This window comes from Elgaria multicarinata, chromosome 9, assembly GCF_023053635.1.
Source record: "Elgaria multicarinata webbii isolate HBS135686 ecotype San Diego chromosome 9, rElgMul1.1.pri, whole genome shotgun sequence".
NCBI lineage: Eukaryota > Metazoa > Chordata > Lepidosauria > Squamata > Anguidae > Elgaria > Elgaria multicarinata.
In genome coordinates, this window is record NC_086179.1 from 78,393,165 (window position 1) to 78,416,020 (window position 22,856).

At 39.6% G+C, this 22,856-nt stretch overlaps 1 protein-coding gene across 7 annotated transcripts in view; it reads right to left on the reverse strand.

The window, feature by feature from the left end:
* Positions 1-22,856, reverse strand: part of KIF21A (kinesin family member 21A) — a 105,920-nt gene that overhangs the window by 38,229 nt on the left and 44,835 nt on the right. For 6 of the 7 annotated variants that reach the window (XM_063134131.1, XM_063134127.1, XM_063134130.1 and 3 more), the window contains exons 9-20: positions 21,883-22,072; positions 19,767-19,830; positions 18,283-18,486; positions 9,742-9,829; positions 8,896-9,013; positions 8,521-8,709; positions 6,138-6,337; positions 4,715-4,822; positions 3,144-3,212; positions 2,822-3,036; positions 1,320-1,473; positions 682-879 (exon numbers count right to left, since the gene is read on the reverse strand). In XM_063134131.1, coding sequence (XP_062990201.1) covers positions 682-879; positions 1,320-1,473; positions 2,822-3,036; positions 3,144-3,212; positions 4,715-4,822; positions 6,138-6,337; positions 8,521-8,709; positions 8,896-9,013; positions 9,742-9,829; positions 18,283-18,486; positions 19,767-19,830; positions 21,883-22,072 — 1,797 coding nt within the window. Of the gene's footprint in view, positions 1-681; positions 880-1,319; positions 1,474-2,821; positions 3,037-3,143; positions 3,213-4,714; positions 4,823-6,137; positions 6,338-8,520; positions 8,710-8,895; positions 9,014-9,741; positions 9,830-14,988; positions 15,028-18,282; positions 18,487-19,766; positions 19,831-21,882; positions 22,073-22,856 lie in introns of all 7 variants that reach the window. The other variant, XM_063134133.1, reaches the window with a different exon arrangement.

Below are 22,856 nucleotides of genomic sequence, written 5' to 3' on the forward strand. Positions count from 1 at the left end.
AGGGGCAAGGATCCAATACAAAAGTGTTTGTGCAAACTTGTCCAAGAACCTTGTCAATGTCCTTGAGCTGTACTAACTGAAATTCATCCAAGGTAACTGGATAAGTTTGTGCTCTGTATACCTCACCTGCTATATCACTGGAGTCTAAGTCCTGGCGGATGCAAGCGATTATATCCTGGAAGTGCCTAGCAACTGTATTACAGCAGGCCTCAGATGGATCCACTGTGTCCTTAGGGCTACAGACAATCCTGAAAACTCTTCTCAGTGACACAAAGTGGATTCAACAGAGACAGCAAGATATTATTTCTTTGCTGCCCTCACTGCCCCTGAATATACCAGACTATAGGCACAACCAGTGTTTGATTGCATCTGCTAGGAGGTTTTCTCCATCTGCACTCAAGCCATCTACTATTTTTTTCCATTGCTCTCAGCTCTTGAGTATACCATGGAGCGTACGAGCTCTACTGCAGAGGGGCCACTGAGGAGCAGTCATGTCAACCAGCTGGGTCATTTCTTTAGTCCACAGACCGACCGGGATTTAGACAGGAGTCACAGGAAACACCCTGGAGCCCTCTGGAAATCATTTGGATCCACTGGCCTCCAGGAATCACCATAGCAGAAAAGAAGGCAAGTAAAATACCTGAACATAATATTTTTGCAAAAACTTTGGGGCGGACATACCTTTGCTTCTTCCATCTGCATGATATTTGCCTGGCAGTCAGAAATACTGTCATTGATGTAGTCTATATTTGCAGTCAGTGACTCCATCTCTTCATTAATATTGTGGATGTTTTTATCTGCATCTGGTCCACTTTCTTTGATGACTCTCTCCCTCCTTTTGGAAAGCTTCTCCTTCCTTTTAGTAAGTTCTTCTCGTTGCTGCAATTAAAAATTGTATATACAATACAAATTTGGAAACACAGTCAGCTCAATGTTTTATAGAGGAAAATGAAATAAAATTAAATGACGTTGTCATGTTCCTTATTGCATTTTTGTGGCAGAAAGAAAAACTATCCTGTGCCTCTCTGGTCTTTCTAACATTAAGGGCGGTTTCATACATGCATATATCTGACTAGGAACTGAATATATAAACTGATTCCATTGAAAAGCTTGAAAATGGAAACAATATGAATGTTCCACCAGTTATGTTATATTTGTTAGGATCCATTCAAACCAGCATTTCATTCATCAAGCGATGGATGGGTCAAGCGATGGATGGTGGGTCAGACCTAAGACTTCATATTTTTTTATGTAATGCAAAATTGGCAGTCTCCAAAATGATGCAGCTACCTGAATGGATTGCTGCAAAAATGTCCTACCTTAAGCAGTCTATTCATATCAGTCTCCATATTGGATATAGTCATTTTCTGCATAATGATCTCTGTTACTCTACGTTCCAGTAACTGCCACTTCATTCTGGCTCCCTTGGAGGTATAAACCCTTGCAGTCATCGCTTTTCTTTGATACTTACTCCTGTAAGAAATTCAGAGATTTCTATTGTTCAAATAATGTAGTAGTATAATGTTTCTGTTATTTTCAGTACCAACAATAATAATAGATGAATACTTTTGATGTTTGACATTTCAATTGTGGGGTTGGGAGCACTACTCGTTTTTTAAAATCAGAACTTATCTTCAAGATTTGTTTTCAGTATCATCACAAACCTTTCCCCAGTGCTTTTTTTGAAAATACATTAAAGGACAACATCTTCCTCAAATTTGGACAACATATCCCTAGCTATGATAAAATTAATATTTGCTGGGGAACCTTCAAATGTGAGGTCTGTTGAAAATCTGTTAACAATTATATTTTAGAATGGGATGGCAGGCATCTTCAAAAATTAAGAATTTTGTTATTTCAGATTTTTCTAATTTATACCTGTACCCAAACTACAAATCTGACAAATGTAGTTTCCCTAACCTGTATAGAAGATGGTTAACATGAATGTAAACAAGAACTATTTAAATATGGTGATACTACTAGGAAGTCTCGAATATCGATCTGAATTTCACTATACAAAATCCAAATGATCATTTCCACTGAAAAATACAGTTGCTGACTCTTTCAGTTCACTTCCATATCTGAATCATCTCCTGATATTGTAACCCAGTGAAAGGTTAAATTGAGCTATGGAGCCATTATCTTCATAGACAAAGTCCTATTTCCCCAAAAAGCATGAATCTATGAAGGGTGCTATTTTAGGACATTTTTTAGTGCCAGTAACATAAAGAAAGAAAACTGTAAATCAGTTGAAACTTTGCTGTGTCGGAACACTACATTCTAGAAGGCTCAGATAATAAGGCAGAGCTTGAAATAGCAGAGCAGCAAGGTGATTCTAGTAGAGGCAAGGGCCATGGCTCAGTAGGAAGAGCACAAGCTATGCATACAGAAGGTTTCAGGTTCAATTCCCAGCATCTCCAGGTAGGGATGGGGAAGACCCCTTCCTGAATCCTTGGAGAGCCACTGCCAGTCATGGTGGACCAGGGCGGACAATGTGCAGCCCCGCAGATATTGTCTACAGCAAGCATGGGCAAGTTGTGGACCCTCAGATGTTGTTGCACTGCAACTCCCATCAGCCCTAACCAGCATCACAATGGTGAGAAAAGATGGGAGTTGTAGTCCAACAACATTTGGAGGTCCACAACTTGCCCACCCTTGCTGAAGACAATACTGAAGTAGATGGACTAAGGCAGCTTCCTATGTTCTTATGTCACTGGAGGAAGCTACTCCCAGCATGCTGTCCTGATCGTCTGCTAAACTGAATTTATTTGTTTATTTTAAACTAAGTAAAATAGATAATTAAATGTTTGCATAGTATTACCGGGTTCCATTGGTTGTGGCTGCTGGTAATGCCTGGACCCTTGCTACAGGTATTCTCATCTTCTGTTGTGATACTGCTCTTGACCCGTCATTGTCTACTGAAGACATACTAGAATTTGGCTCTTGATTGGCGTGCTCGGGCACACTCAGCTTCCGACTCGTCCTCCCAGCCACTTTATCAGACATGGGTCTTGCTTGCCGACGAAGAGCTGTAACCTAAATAGTGAGGCAACAGTGTCTATAAAGCTGTATTGTGCTTACAAATTAGAACAATGTAATATAATAATTCATACAAATATTGCAGCACAGATATACTCTGGTACCTCTTCTGTTTTGCGGCGCAGAACAACTTCTTGATTCCTCTTCTGAGCCTCCAGAAGTTTTACTTGATGCTGGAAAGAAGAGCCATCAATAAATCAAGAGGTACAGTCCTCTGGTGCCATCATATACATAATTACCAACTGGTAAAACCAGAAAGGGGAACTAAGAACTTTGCTGAACCTACCTCTACAGAGGTAGCATTAGTTAGCAGTCCTAGTTCAGGTACAAGAATTCCAACCGAAGAATCCTATAGGGCTTACTCCCAGGTGAGTATGGATAGGATTGTACCTAACTTTAATATGTTAGCTAAGCGCAGGGATTAGTTGCTTATCACCAACTTCAAAATGATTATTCTGCAGTAACATGTAGCTCAATGTCATCTTAAAATAGAGCTTCGGCTATTGGGTGGTATAAAAATGTAATAAATAAATAAATAAATAAATAAATAAATAAATAAATAAATAAATAAATAAATAAATTCTATTATCATTGCTGGCTTAAAACAAGTGTATCCATGCAAGTTCAAGCCAACTATTGTGTGGGATATTTTTCCAAAGAATATGTGAGGGTAATTGTAGTCTCCCATTACTACAACACTTTCTCCTTTGGATACTTTATTCTTCATCTGAAGATCACCCTGAGCATTTTGGTCAGGGGCGTGATAGTATATCTCCAATGCTAAATTACTTTTGGGGCCTGGTTTGGCCATGCACAGCAATTCTGGGAAGAGTCTGCTCCATTTGAGATTTCTAGTTTGATACTATGCCCACTTTGATGAACAGGGCAACTCTGGCTCTAGTATACCCTTCTCTGTCCTTCCCATAAAGCGTTTATATCCAGAGATAACTGTATTCCACTGATTCTCTCTATTTCCACCCACTATATTTATGTTCTCTTTTAAAACCAAGGCCAGAGGAGATTCTTAAATGCTTAAATAGCATTTAAGAAAGCTATAAAGACTAATCTCTTCTGGCAGGCCTATCCAGTGGAATTTTAAGATGTTTTTAGCATGTTTTTAGGAAGTTTTAACAATGTATACTGTGTTTTGATTAATATTTTATGTATTTTATACTTGTGTTCCCTGCCTCGATCAGGATGGAGAGGCAGATTAGAATTTTTTATTATTATTATTATTATTATTACTACTACTACTACTACTACTACTACTACTACCCCATTACAGCTCTGAGGCTTCTAGCTTTAACATATAAACACCTATACATGATATCCCTCTCCAAATGTTTGGCATGTGTTTTCCCTTGCAGCTACATGGCCTCATGGACTGGCTATGACATGCCACTGCATGCTCATTGTCCAAATGGGGACCAAGTAAAATTATGCAATCAGAAAAAAAATCACCTTCATCTCCTAGGGACGATTAATTCTGAACCAGACACTCCCCAGCTCCTGCCAGCTTTTCCCCAAGAATAAGTTTAAAAGCCACTCTGCCACTTATTTTGATATTAAGTCCCAGTACTCAGCTTCCATTTCAGTTCATCTTTAACCTACATTTACATTTAGCCTATGCAAATACAACAGATATGATCTGCCCATACTTCCAGGAATTAATTACCTCTCGCTTTCGCTGCTCCTTTTTAAGCTGTGCAATCTCTCTGTTCCTTCTAGATTCATTCATCCTGGCTTTCTCTTGCTCTTCTTTCATTTGCTTCATCAGACGAACCTGTATAAAGGTTATTCAACCACCTTTAAAATGTGGTTTTACTTTCCATAATATATACACATTACTTACCCCTTAGACCCTTGTTTTTATTGCTAGTTTTTACTGTTAGCTTTTATAGTTTTTAACTGATATTTTACTGTCTGTGATTTTATTGGTTTTAATGTTTATACTGTTTTATATATGGCTGTAAGCCGCCTTGGGAGGGTTTTTGCTCTGAAAGGCGGCTAAGAAATGTTTAAAATAAAATAAAATAAATAAATACACACATCCCTTTGTATTCCTTCTTCTCCTCATCACTGAAAGAAAACTACAAGGCTGATTTTCTTACACTACGTCTGATAATCCCTCATTGCAATCAGTCTCCTGGCTAGCTTAGATCTTGTAAGAACTTGGTGAACAGGCCCATGTTCTCAAACAATTTCAAATTCCACGCTTAGCAGGAATGAATTCAGACAGCTGTTTACCAAGTGGCAACTTGTTGCAGCGGTGAACAACCATGCAGAAAGGCAGAATTGTCTATAGCACCTGTCTTCATGAAGAGAACACCACACATTTGCACCGTCAGAAATAAAAGGAAGCAAAGCAGTTTTGAAGAACTCTCCTCACCATGTGGGTGAATGCTTACAGATAATTGGCTCCTCCAAGCAATTGTTTCCCACATTAAGTTACCTCTTGGTAAAACAGCCATCTGTATTCACGCTGGGCCAGTTCACACATAATGATAAGCCAAAATTCTTTAGCATGCTGGCTTATCAGGAATGAACAAACAGGTTGCTGCATGCAGCTTGATCACTCTTGCTTGGCTCCTCCTTCCAGCAGAACAGCTAAGCATACCCAGGATCTTCCATCTGTGGTTTGTTTAGCATTATATCTGAACCTGGATCTCTGGCACGTTCCTCTTCTAACATGCCAGAGTCAAAAGCCAAGAACAAACTCTGGTTTATGACTCTGGCTTGTGTGGAGAGGAACAAGCCAGAGATCCCAGGTTGGATATAACACTAAACAAGTCACAGATAGAGGGTTCCTGGTTTGTTTAGCCACTTCCACTGGCAGGGCAAGCCAAGTGAGAGTGATCAAGCAGCATGCACCAGCCCACTTCTTCATTCGTTACATGAGAACCAGGCTACTGACAAGATAAACAATGGGAAAGAATTACAGTATTCAATTCGCCAGTACATACAATTGTACTTTTTAAGGATAAATTTTTACAGAATGCCTAGCAATGTACTTCATCTTTCAAGTAGTCACACCCTGTATTGAAGAAGGAGGAGAAGGAGGGGGGGAGAAGAAGAAGGAGGAGGAGGAGGAGCAGGACCTTTGTTTTCTTCATCTCTGCCACATCCTGCTGCAATTTTTTCAGTTGCTTTTCATACTGAGATTGGTTTTTAAGTAACCGGGCATGCTCTTTCTGAGCAGCCTGTAGCCTCTGCAGTTCTTTATTCATAGACTGGAGCTTCTTTTCATATTCCGTTTTAACCTTTTTTGCCTTTTCTTCTGAGCAGGATTCCACTGAGCCTAAATAATGAAAACGGATTTCTTAGTCTATGGATTATGTACATATATGCTCAGTGCTTTAGGCCCTAACTTTCAATGTCAGGATTTTATTTGCACATCAATTTTCAGGTTTTGCTAGAGGTCCCCACTTACCAGGAGGGGAAGGTTTTGTGCTTGTCAAACAGGAGGGTATGTAGAAGCAGGAACCCATCTCTTTCGCACACAGCCAGAACTTTCTATACATTTTGTCACTCGGTTACATTGTAGCACAAGACGCCAGCTCAGGAGCCAATTGACTGCGCTGGTTGGCTTCCATGGGCCACACTTGGGAGCAGACCTGGGGGGGGATCCTTATCCCTATGGGACATTCCAAGGCCACAATAGGATGCCTGGTCCATAGGTATGGCACTGCCATGACAGACTTCATGGACTGTGGGTCTCTGAGGAAGCTCCCAAAGAGCTGCGGGAGTGAAAAGGATTGTTGCCGCCACCACTAAAGAAGAACAAAGACCCCAACCATTGCCACATACTTAATACTCCTGACCACCAGGCAAGCACCAAGACTGCTAAAGAGAACACACCAGAGAAGCTCAAGGAAGTTGGAAAAAACTGGCTTGTGTTGTTGGTGGGTGGTTAGGACAGGAAGGCAGTTGGACTATGTGGTGCAGGTCAGGGGGAAGGCACTGATTGGCCCATTATTCCCATCCCATTTACTCCCTTTCCTTCAGGGGAAGACAGCGACAGGCAGCCATTTTTGCTGCCTGCTGCTGGGACTGGGCTGCGAGCTTGGGGCCTTGGTTATGAGCTCATCCTAACCACATACCCAACTAACATGGAATGTCCCAAATGAAATATACCACTGGTCATGCTGCAATTCCCCATGGGACAAGTGGGAGAGACTGATCCTTAGGAGGCTGTCATTTGGGGCCTGGACGTGGTGGCCACCATTTTGTTTGCACACATGGGACAGACACCCTGCCACATTAGGTATTTATATGTAGGCATATTATATTAAATTATTAAATAATAAATCAAATAGAACAGGCTAGGGCAGACATGAAATAGTTTTCTCTTTGGGTTTGGACATTATTGTAACTAGCAAGAAGGCTTGGTCAGCCTTGGTCCCCAGCAGTAAAATGTAAGTAATATGAACGGTGATAAAGAGCAACTGTGTACACACAGTGAATCCTGATTTGTCATCTGTAATCACTCTAACAGCTCAGTGGCATAGCATGTGCTGGGTATGGAGAAGATCCCAGATTGATTTCCTGACATGTACAAAGAGCGGGCTCAGGGGGCTCCTGTCTGGGACCCTGGTGAACTGCGGCCAGGCAGTTTAGATCACACCAAACTAGATGGATGAGTTCAAATACTCCATCCGCAGCTGTTGCTTGCTTGGCGAAGATGGGTGGCAGTGGGGTGCGGAACCTTGCTATACTGTGCCACCTTCCAGTTTTTGCTAAAAGAAAAAGTTGCGCAGAAATTAATTGTCATTACTTTTAACACTTGGATCCCATCTTTCTTCCAAGTGGCTCATAGCAGTTACACGGAGGTTCTCATTTTATCCTTATAACACATGTGGGCAATCCGCAGGACACATGCAGAAACACCCAGGTTGCCTCACCCACTTTTACTCACCACCCAGCTGATCTGCAGTCAGCTGGAAGATGGGAAACAGTTCACCATTTCTCTGTTATTATCAGTGGGGAAGTAACGATCAGGATCACTGGGAGCAGGGAGACGCTTTAGCCTTGTGCCTTCCTAGCAATCCCAATACAGAGACAGAGCCGCTGAGAGAACAGCACTCTGACACTGGAACACTTGGGGAGAGGGGGAGGGATGCTTGAGCCTAACCCTTCTTCCGGCAGTCTGGATCAGGATTTCCGGAGGAGGGACAGGCTTTATAAACTTCCCCACCCCTGCATGCTGAGCTGTGTGTGCAGCCGCCAACCCACCACCCAGCACTATATGCAGCCCTCAGGGCCGAAGCAATTGCCCACTCCTGCCTTACGATAAGCCCGTGATGTAAATTAAACTGAGAAAGAATGAGTGACATAAAATCATTGAGCTTCGTGGGAGTCTGAGCTAAGGTCTCCCTGCTCATCTCATTACACTAGCTCAATTATTTTATTTTCGATTCCACCATACAGCTTTTGAAAAGTCACTCAGAAGCTAACAGAAGAGATCCGGAACACTCTCCTTACCCAGGTTCTGAAGCACCTGATCCCTTTCCAGCTGAGTATCTCGAATCTTATGCTGTAGCATCATTAGCTTCTCTTCATACTGCCTTTTCAAGGTCTGAAGTCGTCGTTGGCTGTTCTCCAGTTCATCTATCAGCTTCTGTTTTATGGCAATTTCACAGGTAATGTTTGCTAAATCTGCCTGATAATTCGCTGTAAGTTAAGAGGGAAAAAAACATCAGGAAGAGTTTGACGCATTGTGGCACTCAGCCTCTATAGCTTCAAAAGGTATATACAGCTAGAAAACCACCTAATGCAAGATTGGGTTGTGGTGATCATGTGAACCAGGCCAATAACTCGATGAAAAAACAACCCTAATTTAGAAAATCTTTTGTTCACCTTTTTCGTCAGAATCGGAATCTGATTCATCTGAGCTTTCAACAACTTCCAAGTCATCATCTTCTTCATCTTCATCTTCCTCATCATCCTCGCGATCGCTAAGCTCCTGGCCTTCTTCCTACAATAATAAAAGGAGATGCAGAAAAATTGGACTCCTCCACAGATTCCTTGCTTTAAGTCCAGAGCATAATTTCAGTTTAGTCCGTTCATAAACAAAGGTCTTCTATTTTGCTGTTATACATCACCTTTAACCATTAAAGAAAACTATGGAGAAGGGTAACTACAGTAAAATTACATATGCTTTCCTATTATCAACTGTTCTTGTTATTGAACTTTGATTCTTTAAAGTGCCACCTGGCAGGAATGTGACTGAAGCCTTAGATCAAGAGTTCAGAATCTCAGGCCTGGGGACCAAATCTCATCCTTCTGGAATCCAAATCCGGCCCTCCAGGATCCTCCAGGTGAACATGCCCCTTTCTCACAACCTCCAATAATTTGGTAGCTTCGTAGCTTTTGTGCAGTTTCCCCCCCCCCCCCGTTCTAAAAGGTCAAAATGCCTCTCCAAAGCCTTGGATGTTGGCAGTAAGAGCCTCAAGCTCAACAATGCTGGTATTTTTAGTCCTGCTTCTTTTGCCTTCAGCCCTGCCCACTGCCTGCAGCACCGGAGAAGCTTTCCAAAACGGAGTTCAGTCCTTGGGTTGAAAGAGGTTTAACATCCCTGCCATGGACAATACAAGTGATGACTAATCGGACAATCCTATGCATGTCTAGACAGAAAACCATAATACAACTCCCAGCATGCCCCAGCCAAACATAGGAATGCACTCTAAATGCCACAATACCTACCACTTCTAGTTCATGATTCTCTCTTTCAGAAATGCCCTTTTCATCCTTCTTCTCTTGTTCATTATCTGTGTTCTCCTCTTTAATAACACTATGATAAAGGAATACAACAGAGGGGCATAAACTATGGGAAGGGGCTGATTCCCCCTCTCCTCAAACCAACAGCCTGCCTAAAGTACTGGCCACAACCTGGTGTTTCATTGAAAGCAGAAAGTAAGAGGGCATATCCTAATATTCAGAGTTTTGGCTTCTTGCAATGTCATGAAGAACCATAGCTATCCCAAGGGTTTTCCCCAACCCCATGCATAAAATTGCATTCTGGAGATTCAGAAGTGAGGAGGCAAGGTAGGATGCTGATGCACAAACGGGAGAAGGAACAGCACTGCAAAGCTTTTATAAAGACATAGACAGATCCACCAGAAAGGCTCTGGAGTCTAGTCTAGCATTTCTGTCTATATTACGCCAGAGCAGCTTAAAGTTAAGCTGGGGGTAAAGATAAGCTGGAACCACAGAAGAGATTTTTTTTAAAGTTACTCAAAGTCATAGTCCTGTACATAAAATAGTTATGTACCACCGACACAGGATGTTAAGGACCAGAAGAAAGGATGCTGAGAAGCCTGAACCTTTACATCCCTTGCGTTCGTAGCCAATCATTCCCTCCCTTTCAATGAAGAAATGTCACTGCCTTCTGTAGAGGAACTACTGAGAAACATTGGCCCCATTCAGAAGATGATGACTAAAGCAAAAGGCTTTATTCACCATGGTTAAAGCCATAGTTTAAGGTTTCTTCTGAACATGGCCCAGCTGTCTGGCTTAACTACCGTGGTTAAAGCCGAGATTTAAGGCGTCTTCTGAATGGGGCCATTGAGAAATGTAGGTGAAAGTTATTGCAACACACGCAATAAAATTCTAGGCATGTTTACTCAGAAGTAAATCCCACTGATTTCAATGGGACACAATCCCTAGAAAGTGTGTTTAGGATTGCATCCTTAATCATGGATGAGCAGCTCCCATGCAATTTATGGATTGTTCTGAATTTGCCTCAAATACAAAAGCTGTCTCACACATGTGGCTCTTAGATGAACTGCCTATGCAATGGGGCTAGGGGAAAAGCGAAGAGGACTTATGATTGGTTGAATTTTGTTTTTGTTTTCAATTATTTAATTAAGTATTTTCAAGTTCATTTTTATCCATCATTTTCATGATAGGGTGGGCAAAGATAAATGTAAATCAAACAATTTAAACATGAATTTGTCAGCCTGACCTAAGGTTACAGGTTAGATGAAAAAAGAAATAAGTGTAAAGTACAGCTAAAGAAATGATAAACGATCATTGTAAATATGCTACGAACCAAGAACATGAGCAAAAAAGGGGCAACCAAGAATATGATATAAAAAAAAGGTGGCTATGGAATGACAAAGGAGGTTTACAACATTTAGCAAGTTCAAGTATTCTGTGTCGAAAGGAAATGGCATGGCTAATCAAAATGGCCAGCTAATCAAACTCTCGAACTCAAAGTAATGGCATTGAACCTTTACTCTCTCAGCTCGGACCCACCCTCTGTCTATGCTAAAATGGCTGTTTCTGGTGGCGCAGGGAAAGAGAAGACAAAACTTACAATGAGCTCTAGATGATACTCTAAATGAAAAATCGCAATGAATGTTTGTGTAGCTGCACACTCAAGAACGTACCTGGACCATATATTTATCACTAGCATTAAAAGGCGCAAAGGCTAGTAAAAAGGGAAATAACCTTTTTAAAGTGACACCAGTGCACAGAACAAATACACAAATTGCTTTGGGTTACTTTCCATGTGATTTAAAGCCAAGAAAGTTACTTTGCTGTTACAGCTATTAGGGAATATTATTGCTCTAAAATTTACAGTCTAAATGGTAAAATAAGCTTTTTTGGTATCAGATCTAGGGAGAATATTTGGCTTGTATCCCTATTTTCTTCTGTTACTGTCCTCCCAATATTCTTCATATGTACTTAATTCTACTGTACTAATCAACCCAATAGTCTTGGCCATATTCTTGGTAGAGTAGACCAACCTTATAATATAGCTTACCAGTTTAAGATCTCCCTTGAAATTCTTTGAACCTGAATTACTCTTCCTTGAGGAGTCCCCAGCTGATTGTAAAACTGCTTATTAGTCCAAATGTATACAACTATATACTACTTATTAGCATTGACAAATAGTTACTCCAGCCAATGATGTAATCCAACTTATCCTGGAAGTATTATTCTCAAAATGCTTCTATTGGACTCAAGAACTTGGGGGCAGATAACAACAATCACATCCTACCAAGATCAGTTTCTGTTAGATCCCAATATGTCCAGGATGTTAAAATATATAAAGATGCTTACATTGAAAAGGTGGCTTTAAAGTTTAAAACTTTAAATAAAGGGATATTATAATTAGCGATATCAGAGAGCTCCATTGGGGGGTTGGATTTTGATGAGTTTTCCTAGGCTCCAGATTTTGTTTTGTTTCCTATTTCGGCACCTGACTCGATCCACAGATTCTTGGAATTTTGCACATTGTGGGGGAAGGTTCTGAAAATTCCTCAGCAATCTGAGTAACATATAGCTGAATTTGCATAATTTGCGCAAATTCAGCGGCAATTTGTGCACATTCAGCTGTAATGTAAGCAAATTGCTCAGAAATTTGCACAAATTGCAGAAACTTCCAAAAATGTGCACAAAGTTCATGGACTTTGGGGAACAGCCTGCAGCTTGGCTCACAGACACAAAGCGAGTCATACATGCTGCAGAACTCCATTGGGTCAAAACAGGAACAGATTTCCTAGTGACAGACAACCCTAATTGTAACTGAAGGCTAAGGCTGGTGGACATGTATTAAGGCAAACGCTAACTGAACACAGATAGTATTTATTTATTTGACTTACACCCTGCCTCTTCACATACAAAAATGGCACTCAAGTATTAATTTTATGTGAAATTTTATGGTTAGTAAATCAAATTTTAAGATTAGATTACCACTAAACATTAAGCTTTGTCTATTAACCTTGTTGAAGCATGCAGGGTCTATGAATGAGGCACTTCAGTTTTATATGTTTGTAGCCACAAAATTGAACCAAAATTAGATATAATTATAAAAAATAGAAGTCATTATTTTGACTCTTGATACTATTGTTGTCTGATTTAATTGTTAAAATTGATACGCAGTTGTGTGCCTGTTGGCATTCCTTATCATTGGTTTGTAGACACAAAATTGTCATATGGTAAATATTGGGAAGTCTTTAAGTGTTCAAAGTACAGAGTGGTATATCAAACTTTAGGATAATTTTGTATCAAATAAAATCATATGGTATATTTGTTGAAGTGAGGGGAAATGAAAGTTAATAGGCTTGGTAAAGAATGGAAGTATTTTGGAGAGTTTAGAAATGTCCAAGGGAATCATTTCTCTTTGTTAGTAGTTTTATTACAAGCTTTAAAAATAGTTATGGGATATATATTTCAGCTACATTTATATTTATTCCATGCACCTGTATTATACTCCCTGTATAATAGTAATCTATAATTATTAGTAGATATATTTTTTTCATTGAATTTCAATCAGGATCATATCATCCTGAATTTAAGAATATTAGTTATTGGGTGAATTAGAAATATACTAAATAACTAAATAAGATGCTTTGTGCCATTACTCGCATTCTATGACCTCACAAAGTGACTGTAATATTGTCCTTAGCATTTAGATTTCAGTCTTTGTAACCAACTATAATTATGTAAAAATAATACAGTCATTCATCGTACCTTAAATAACAAACGCTTATATTTAGGCAAACACACGCATCCCTGACCTAAATTGAATAGAACTATTCAAAACCACATCCGCATCGACAGAACAGTTAATCACACTGCAGCTTGTAGGATTAGGCTTGTACACATGGATTTTTATGGAGACTCCAATGTGCTAATTCTGTTCTCCACAAGCAGCAAAAAGTTGCAATAATATGCTTACCACTTCTATTTTGCTGAGTTACTATAGCTTTAATAGTTGCATAATAGGCAGAAATTCCACATAAACGAACTGATGATTAAAATGGTACACAATACCATTCCACACAGAACAAATCTGTTAAATAACCCAACACAACACCTACGTGTTTCTTCCTGCATTTCCAGTTTATTACAAAACTAGCAGTATACCATTGTGTACAAAACACAGGGTGAGAACAACAAAATGGGGCTGGTTATTTGTGCTTTTTATACTGTGTTTTGTATTTGTGCTTTTAACCTGTTCGTTGTTTAATTATGGTTTTAATTTTTGTGAACCGCCCAGAGAGCTTCGGTTATTGGGCGGTATAAAAATGTAATAAATAAATAAATAAATAAATATTTTATTGGCTGCCCCTGCCTAAATGCAGCCTCTACTGCACATCTTGTGCCATTCTGGAGGGTCCTCTGCTCCCCATGAACAGATTTGGTGGGGAAGTAGGAGGGGCTGCAGTGAGGAGGAGGGAATAGGAAAGCTAGTGTTACATGAGAAAAGTTCTGCTCATGGTACTCTAGATCTGAGCCATGCCTATATGAATCAGGAAGCTCCCATGTAGACACATCTTCAATACAGTTAAGTAAAGGAAAGTTCAGCTAAAACTGGGTCCCTGAATCTAGACCAGATTGAAGAAGATAATCTGTTAAGAAAATTAGATACTGATTCTCTAGAGCAAGAGTGGAAAACTTGCCTCCCTCCACATGTTTTGGATTACAACTCCCATTAGCCATAGCCAAATGCCCATGGTGAGCAAGTTGTCGTTGTAGGCCCAAACATCTGAAGGGCCACATCTTGCCCACCACTGCTCAAGAGCTACGGCACAGGTACTTGTTTACAGACTGATTTTCAAGTCAGGAGTTAGTTTTCTATAAAAACTCAAGAGGAAATCTGTTAAATACAGTCAAAATTATGTGATCACATCAAGATTATGTTCTGTCTTAACAGGCATTTTGAAATGGATTGTAATTTACAACCAGCCCTCTTTAAACTGCTCTGGATAAGTTCAAACCCAGATGCCTGCACCAATGTTTGGTTTGGTGCTGGTATTTTTTGTTTTTTGAAGGGGAATGTGTGTAAGAATTGAGAAGAATTAGTCTTGCAAAAAAAAAGAAAAGAAGAAAAACCACATGATGAAACTCTTTGCAGAACACTTTATGTTTACATGTGGCCAGCTTTTAATTTTAGTTGTTAAATGACAGTTTAATGAAAAACCTGGGAAACATTCCAACCTTCTTTCTTCTTGACTGCTTTCCTCAAGTTTCTGCAGCCTTCAAAAGCACGATGTACAGTATTGGAAGGCCAAGCCAATGAAGGACAAACCAGACAGTGAAAAGCAAGAGCAACAAGAAGGTAAAAAAAGATGACATATGAGCTTGTGGATTTCAAATGATTTTTCTTTTAAGAAGACACCGTCACAAGACTATAAAGAGTAAAAGGCAATACATTCTTCATAGTTGGAAAATCAACAGAAAACAAAGTGATGCAGCACACTGAAACAAATAGTAGATGCACAGGAAAGTTTCCCAGTAGCATTGTCTCTCTTTAGGATGGAAAATCTACCCATTTGTTTCTCTCAATTACTCATTTTTTCACTCTTAACTTTGTTCTGTCCTGTTTTGGCAGTATTTTTTTTAAGTTTGCACAAAACATTGTACATCTTTTCATGCTCATTTCTCCTAATATATGCATTTCTGTATGCAATTTTCTTACATGTGCATTTTTGTGCACTTTCTTCTAATATATGCATTTTTAATTGGAGAAGTACATCACAAAATTCAGAGAAGCATGAACTGTTTCGGTCTGCAATATTGTTTCAGAAGTGTTCAGTTCTCATATTAGTAGAGGAAGAGTGAATTAAGTAGGTTTGCATTAAAATGAGAACCCAACAAAATTTCTCTCCATCCCTAGCCATATATTTTAAGGGGAAGAAGGCACATGACAACCACTTGGTTTTATCTCCCTATCACACGGCTATTTGGATATAATGCTAAATCATGATTTAACATTACAAGAATGAGCCTAGCCTCTATGCGGTCTTGCATACTCCCACCTCCACCAACACATCCAACAAGGAGTTCAGAAGCTGTCACGTCCATTTTTGATTAACTATAGATTGCCATATAATCTGAACCTGGACAAAAACTTAACTAAGGTTAGAGGAAACAAGCCAACTTCAACCATAGTTTATGAAACTAGCTTGTTTCCACTAGCCACAGTTAAGACTAACCACAGTTTAGGATTCTGACATGCTAAATAGTGGCTAATCTAAAACAAAAGATGAAGTTTCTAATATCTTCTTTATGGCTTTGTCTGAAGACTAGAAGGGAGGAGACTGCGTGAGAGCCCAGAGGAAGGCTAGGTTCATTTTCATAATGTTAAACCATGGCTTACTGTCACATCTGAATACAGCCTCTCCCCACAGATAGAGAATTCTGAAAGCTAAAGATTCTACTTCTAAAGCTAAGAAGTTCTTGTCTTGTCAACTGAAAGATGTTCTGAGCTCTCTGAAAGAAGAGCAAGATATACATGTAATGTTACATTATTGTACAAAAGGTGTTTTGTTTTGTTTTTTTAAAAAAACACCTGTAATGTGTTTGTGGATTGTTTTTAATGACTAACAAACTAGCTTTTGGCTCTTTGCAGGAATGCTCAGTTAAAGAATAGCTTATGCATTTTCAGTTTCAAAAGTGCTTACTTTAAACTATATTAAAAAGGATGCGCAGCTACCAAGTTAAGAGGACAAAAATAATACGAACGTGCTTTACAGGGGTGAGTCAGAAAATTTCAAACCCTAAGATTAAAAGAAATCTTTAAAAAAAATTATTCTATATTGAAAATCTTAAAACTCCAACTCTTTATATTTTTGTAATAAAGTAAAACTTTAGAATTCAATGTATGACAATTTTTGCTTGTTAGAAAAAAGAAGAAAAAGTAAAACTCAGAAGCAACAAAAAGAATGTAACATCCATGTCTACACTAAATGAGAGATGCATAGAAGTGGTGGACTGGTATGTACATGACTTTTATTAAAATTTGAGGGTGCTGACATTATATTAAAATGGTACTGAAATTGTGGACTGACTGAGATGGAGAATTTAAAGGAATAGCCAAAGACAACAATGTAGATCTTAAAAATAATAATTTGATTTAGCTGAGTAAGGAATGTGGCTCTTTTGGAAGCATCTTTCCCCGTCCATTAAACTCTATACATTTATGATATCATTTTACGCTATAAAGTAAAAATCTTATTTTCTTTGTGGCTAAATATTTCCAAAAATCATGATTACGCATTATCAACTAACCAGGTTCTACAGACTGATTTTTCCCCCCTGTGCTATTGAGAAATTGTCTATGGTAGACAATATTGGAAAAATAGGAGTGCAAAAAATGCAGAAATATCTAACCACTGCTGCTCAATGAACCTTCCCCACCTTTGCTCTTCACCCCAGTGCTTTAGAGGTGTAACTGTCCAAAATAAAAATAAACCAATTACTCAATTGATTTTATGTCATCTTCTGAATATATAATAGTAATCATCATGCACATGTGGAAAATATTTCAGGGGAAAGATGGAAATCTTTCTCTCTACGCTTCCTGTTAATCTGTAGCCTCATTGCTATATCCAGACAGAAATACGGTGTAGCTACTGCTTAAACCTAGCTTAACTGTGCCTTCCTATCTACCTCTCCTGCTCCCCCCCACCACCACATTACAAGAGTTCTGTTGGATTTTTGTATTACTAAAATTTATTGCAGAAGTTTACACACATATTGCTCAGACCAGAATGCTCATGTTTTGGGGGAGGAGGAACGCTTACCCCCAAATCACAATTTTGTTCGTAACGAACTGATGCGCTATATTTGAAAAAAGCCTAACTGACTGAAGTGACACACAAATTGAGAAAGCAGGTGAGATGATCCAGTAGGGCAGCACGACAGGGCCCAGGTTATTACCCCAAACACCCAACAGTGCTTAAGGTGTGAATTAAAGACAAATCTTGGCTCACTTTGGCCTTTTCCTTCATTTCCAGCACTGTCAAGGCAGCTCTCATTTTAGGCTGCTACTTCCATGCACCTGGCTTTTATATTAAACACACACACACACACGGACCAGTAGGAAGTCTGGGCATTAAAAAATTAAGGCAACAGCAAAAGGATCCAGCCAGATAGAAACTAAAGAAAGTGCAAAAGGGGTGTGGAAATGCAGTGACATAGCAAGGTAGGCAAAAGCTGAATATGAAGAAAGCAAAAGAAGCCATTCTAAGAATGATCAAAGGAAATCTTAATGGCTACTAAATATGTCCTTCAGACGAAGCAACTACCCTGTACGTTAATATACTGTATCGGTTCCAAAATAATTCAATGTTAACTTCCAAATAAAAAATGTGTATAGGATTCATTGTTTTGCTGACTGTAAAGTTAAGCACTTACCTAAGTGTTTGAAGGATTCATGTTTCATGTTACATTATAAACTCCCTAGTTAAAACAGACACCAAACTATGCAAATGCAGTTTTAAATGGTACCTCTTTTTCTTCTTCTTTTCTTTTTTCTTCAGTTTTTCCAAGTCTTTTTTAGCTAGATCAAGAATTTCAACTGTCTCTTTATCAGAGGGAAGCATTGAAGAAGAAAATGCTGAGGGGCCACCAAAAAATGTGGATCTGGTCGAAGCTCTTGACAAGTTGCGTCGAAGATTTTCATTCACTGCTTCACTTTCCAGTAGTTTTGCTCTAGACACCAACATTTAGAGAAAAGAAAGCAGACGCACAAAAATTTCAAATATAATTTTGTAATTGATAAACTGATAAACATACATACATATATATATATAATGCTTAGGTATGTTTCCGTACAGGCTTCAGCTGATACAGGTTGCTAAGCAACAGTAACAATGTGTAATGTCAGCTGATACAGGTTGCTAAGACCCTCGCCCGACTCCTCCGGGCTTTCCAAGGTAATCCTACCCCCTTTTCTGCCTCTTCACTCCCCCCCCCCATGAAGGGGCAGCGCCACGGTCCAGAGCATGAGCGAGGCATGGCCGAGGCCCTTGGTGGCCGGGTGGGAGGCCGCTCACCTGCTGCAAGCCCAGGCCCCGGCCTAATCTCATGCGAGCTGGGCGGCCGGCCCAAGGCTGACAGGAACCCTGGGGAGAGGGGGACACCTGCTCCCCCTCCCCTCGACCTCCCTGCCCCCCAGGTCTGCCAGACGGCGCTGTATTGGCGGCCACCAAGCAACCCGTGCTCCCGTGATATTTAATTAATAAACTTTAAGCTATGCTACAACAGCGTATGTTACGTCGGGTACAGCTAGTTAATACATATTTTTATAGCAGAATATTCAAAGTTCTAGCCAACTACTCTACATGAATACATTAAAGAAAATTCACTAAAATAGATTCCTAGGATAGCATGAGTACACAAATATGTAAGCAACTGATCCACAGCGTTACATTAATGCAATTGTTGTTTTCACAACCCGTAGCTGTTTTTGTCTCTTACCAGAATTCTGATGTAATGTAGCAAAAACAGACTCCTGTGGCACCTTAAAGAGTAACATCCTGACTAGGCAAGTATTTTCATTAGCTATCTATAGTGTTCAGTAAGGGAAAGTATGTTTGCACACACACACTCACTCAGTGATCTGGCTTGGACTCATGTACTCCAGAGCAGTCATGAGGAGGAAACTGGAAATTTGTCCTTATTTTTTAAAATTAACTGCAGTTTAGCAGTTAGATCCGAACCCTGAAACGTGTTTAGTCTTCACTATGGTTTATTGGAACAAACCAACTTCATAAACCACAACATGTCTGTGTTTGGACATAATGTTAAACTGCAGTTAGAGAGCCCAAGCATATTAACATGTGTATATACAATCTCCTGAACTACGGCCAAGGCTCCTTCCATGTTTATATATAGACACTACCTTTCTACCACAAATACTGGTATAGCTGCACACAGAGAGAAGTTTCTATAAGCAAGCCAGTTTATGACAGAAGTGAAACAAATAATACCTGAGATCCTCAATTTCCTTGATATAGTTATGAATCATGTTACTGATTTCTTCATTACCTTCTCCTTTAAAAGAAAGAAGAACAAAATGAAAAATTATTTATTATATTTATTATTTATTTATTATAACTTGAAGGAAGGAAGAAAAGAATTTTTTTTAAATGTTACTAGACATAACTGTTACACTCCAGTTATGTTGAATTACAATTCCCACCATCTCCAGCCAGAAGGACCAATGGCCATGCTGGTTGGGGATGATGGGAGTTGTGGACTGCCACCTCTGATGGATGCCAGGATGGGGAAGTCTAGCATAGGGACATCAAAATGTTTAAATAAACTGAAGTTTGAATATATAACACCATTGTTAGTACAAATTGAAATGCTTAGGTTACCTGGGAAAGAGAGATAAAGTGTGTGTGTGTGTGTGTGTGTGTGTGTGTGTGTGTGAGAGAGAGAGAGAGAGAGAGAGAGAGAGAGAGAGAGAAAGGGAGACACACACACACACACACAGAGAGAGAGAGAGAGAGAGAGAGAGAGAGAGAGCATGCACACACACAAACATATATACATGCATTGTAGCAATATCTGAAGCTGACTGAAAGGTGAAAGTAGGACTAAGACAGGGATCATAGCAGGCTAGACTGACGTAGCTGTGCTAAAACACAGAACAGAAACCTATCACAAGGACGAGCAGGATGCGTGAAGAAAGAGCAACATCCAGGTACTCCAGTAATGGATATGCACATTTAACAAAGCAAAGAGGAAAATTAAATGTGAATAAAAACAACAGAAGTTTGAACAGTAAGAGTTCTACTGGCTTATTAGAGAAATAGTTTGCAGAATTCTCAGAAAAACAGTTCTAGCTTATTGAGTGCTTTATATGTCCAATGCAATTCTAATTTGAGGAGGCCACTTGGGAAATCAAGCAGTGTAGATTTACAATGTTCAGCCATTGGATGACCCACTTAACTTACCATAGTTATGAAAGCAAACATGGGCTGTGCCATGCTGGATTCTAGATACTAACTACTCTTTCATTATTATAGGATGATGTAATGAATCTGATTTATATTAACCCTGAAGGTTAAAGCTGAAGCTTATTATTATTACAGGAACTGCCCAAAGCCCCATTTTGGAGTCAGACAAGACTTCTGCTGTGTGCTTCTATTGTCTATCACCACGATAACAAGAATGTGGGCTCTTCTTTACCTATTCTACCTGTCTAACTATCGCCGACCCACCTTGACTAGAATTTCCTAATTCTTGTGCAACTATCCTGAAGAGTAACCATATATTTCCTGTGTCTATCTAATCTTTCACTACTTAAGACTTCAACACTACCCCTCATTATCATTAGCATAGGCTTTGCTGGCTGGCTTTTCAGGTCTGTCTCTTAAGTCACTCTTGTTTATTTTAGGAACAAGGTAAGTAAAGCATGTATGAACCTTACTTTTTACCATCTTCAGACAAAGCAAGTTTTGCTATTCAACCAGAACTGGAAAAAAACTGAGAATATTAACAGCTGAGCTAAGGGCTGATCATTCACTGCCATTTTCAGTGCCACTCTTGTGGCAACCCTAGCCTGCACACTCATTCTTGCGGGTGGGGAAATGACTGCAAAGCTCTCACAGCACTGCAAAACTTCAGTTACGAAACAGCACAGTCATTCATGGGACAATAACCATGTGCACTGTTTTTGGATGGTATTTGGTCCAAACAAATATTCATGCAATTAGCAGTTGAGTAAGTGAGGGTTTTTTAAAGAATATATCCAGAATGGGATGCTTTAACCCCTGCTGCAGTCCCAGATTGGGGGAGTGCTTATTTGTAAAGGAAGGAAAGTTTCCATTGGCACAAATGGGCATTTCCCTTACAATTCATGTAACCAGTGTACGTACAAAGCATGAAATCCATATTCCCGTCCCACCCACCCCCACACATACCCGGATCCTAATGTGAATTCCCCATCTCATGCTTGCAATTTACTCTAAGAACATCATTCAAATAATTGCATGAATGCTGTGATATCTAGTTTGTCCTTTATTCCAGTGAATAACTTGCTAGTTGTTAGTTCCTACCATTCATACAGAAATTTTCAGAGATAACCGAACACCTTACCTGCTCTAGCAAGGACCTGGTTGGCCTGGTCACTCACAAGCTGTGTTATTCGGGCTCTCAGTGCATCAATAGTCTCCTGCATGGCCTTTATCCTGACTCGCAAGTTGTTATTTTCTGTTTGCAGCATGGCGTTTTCATGAAACATGTCGTTAATGCTTTCCACACCTTCCTCATCAATAATCCTTTTACCCTAAGAGAAGATAAAAAAATAATTATTCCTCTTACTCACCAAGGGCTAATATTAATAAGATTTATACTGTATGCACATTTGAAATGCACAGCTATACTGTAATCATGTTTCATACAGCTGTGAAATGTTCTCATTGTTTTACCACTAGTAAAAGCCAGAGATGATGATGATGATGATGATGATGATGATGACAACAACAACAACAACAACTTTATTTATTTGTTACCTGCCTCTCCCCTCTGGATCAAGGCGAGGTACAACACAAATGCAAACACCATAAAATACATATAATTGTTTAAAACATTTATAACTAATGCATTATTAAAAGCAGCACATTATTAAAAGTGCTGCTTTTAATAATTCAACTGGGTAGGCCTGCCGGAAGAGATCAGTCTTTACAGCTTTCTTAAATTCCGGAAGACTGTTAAGTTGATGAATCTCTCACAGCAGGCCATTCCACAATCTGGGAGTGGCAGAAGAAAAGGTCCTTTGGGTAATAGTTGTAAGCCTTGCTTGATAAAAAGTGTGCGTCAAACAGATGTGCTTCAGAAACAGCCCTCCCCTTCAGCCTAACTGGAGCTTTATAAGAATGTGCTCAAAAACATCCAAGAACACAGTTAGCACATAATGCTATGCCACATTGGGTTAATTCACCTGTGTGGCTTCATGGCACATGCCAACCACTGTTCTGGACATGCAAGCCATGGCAGGCACACATCGTGGCTTGTCATGCAAACCTGGACACCATGGGTTATGTGAGGGTTAAACACTGGATTATTCTAGG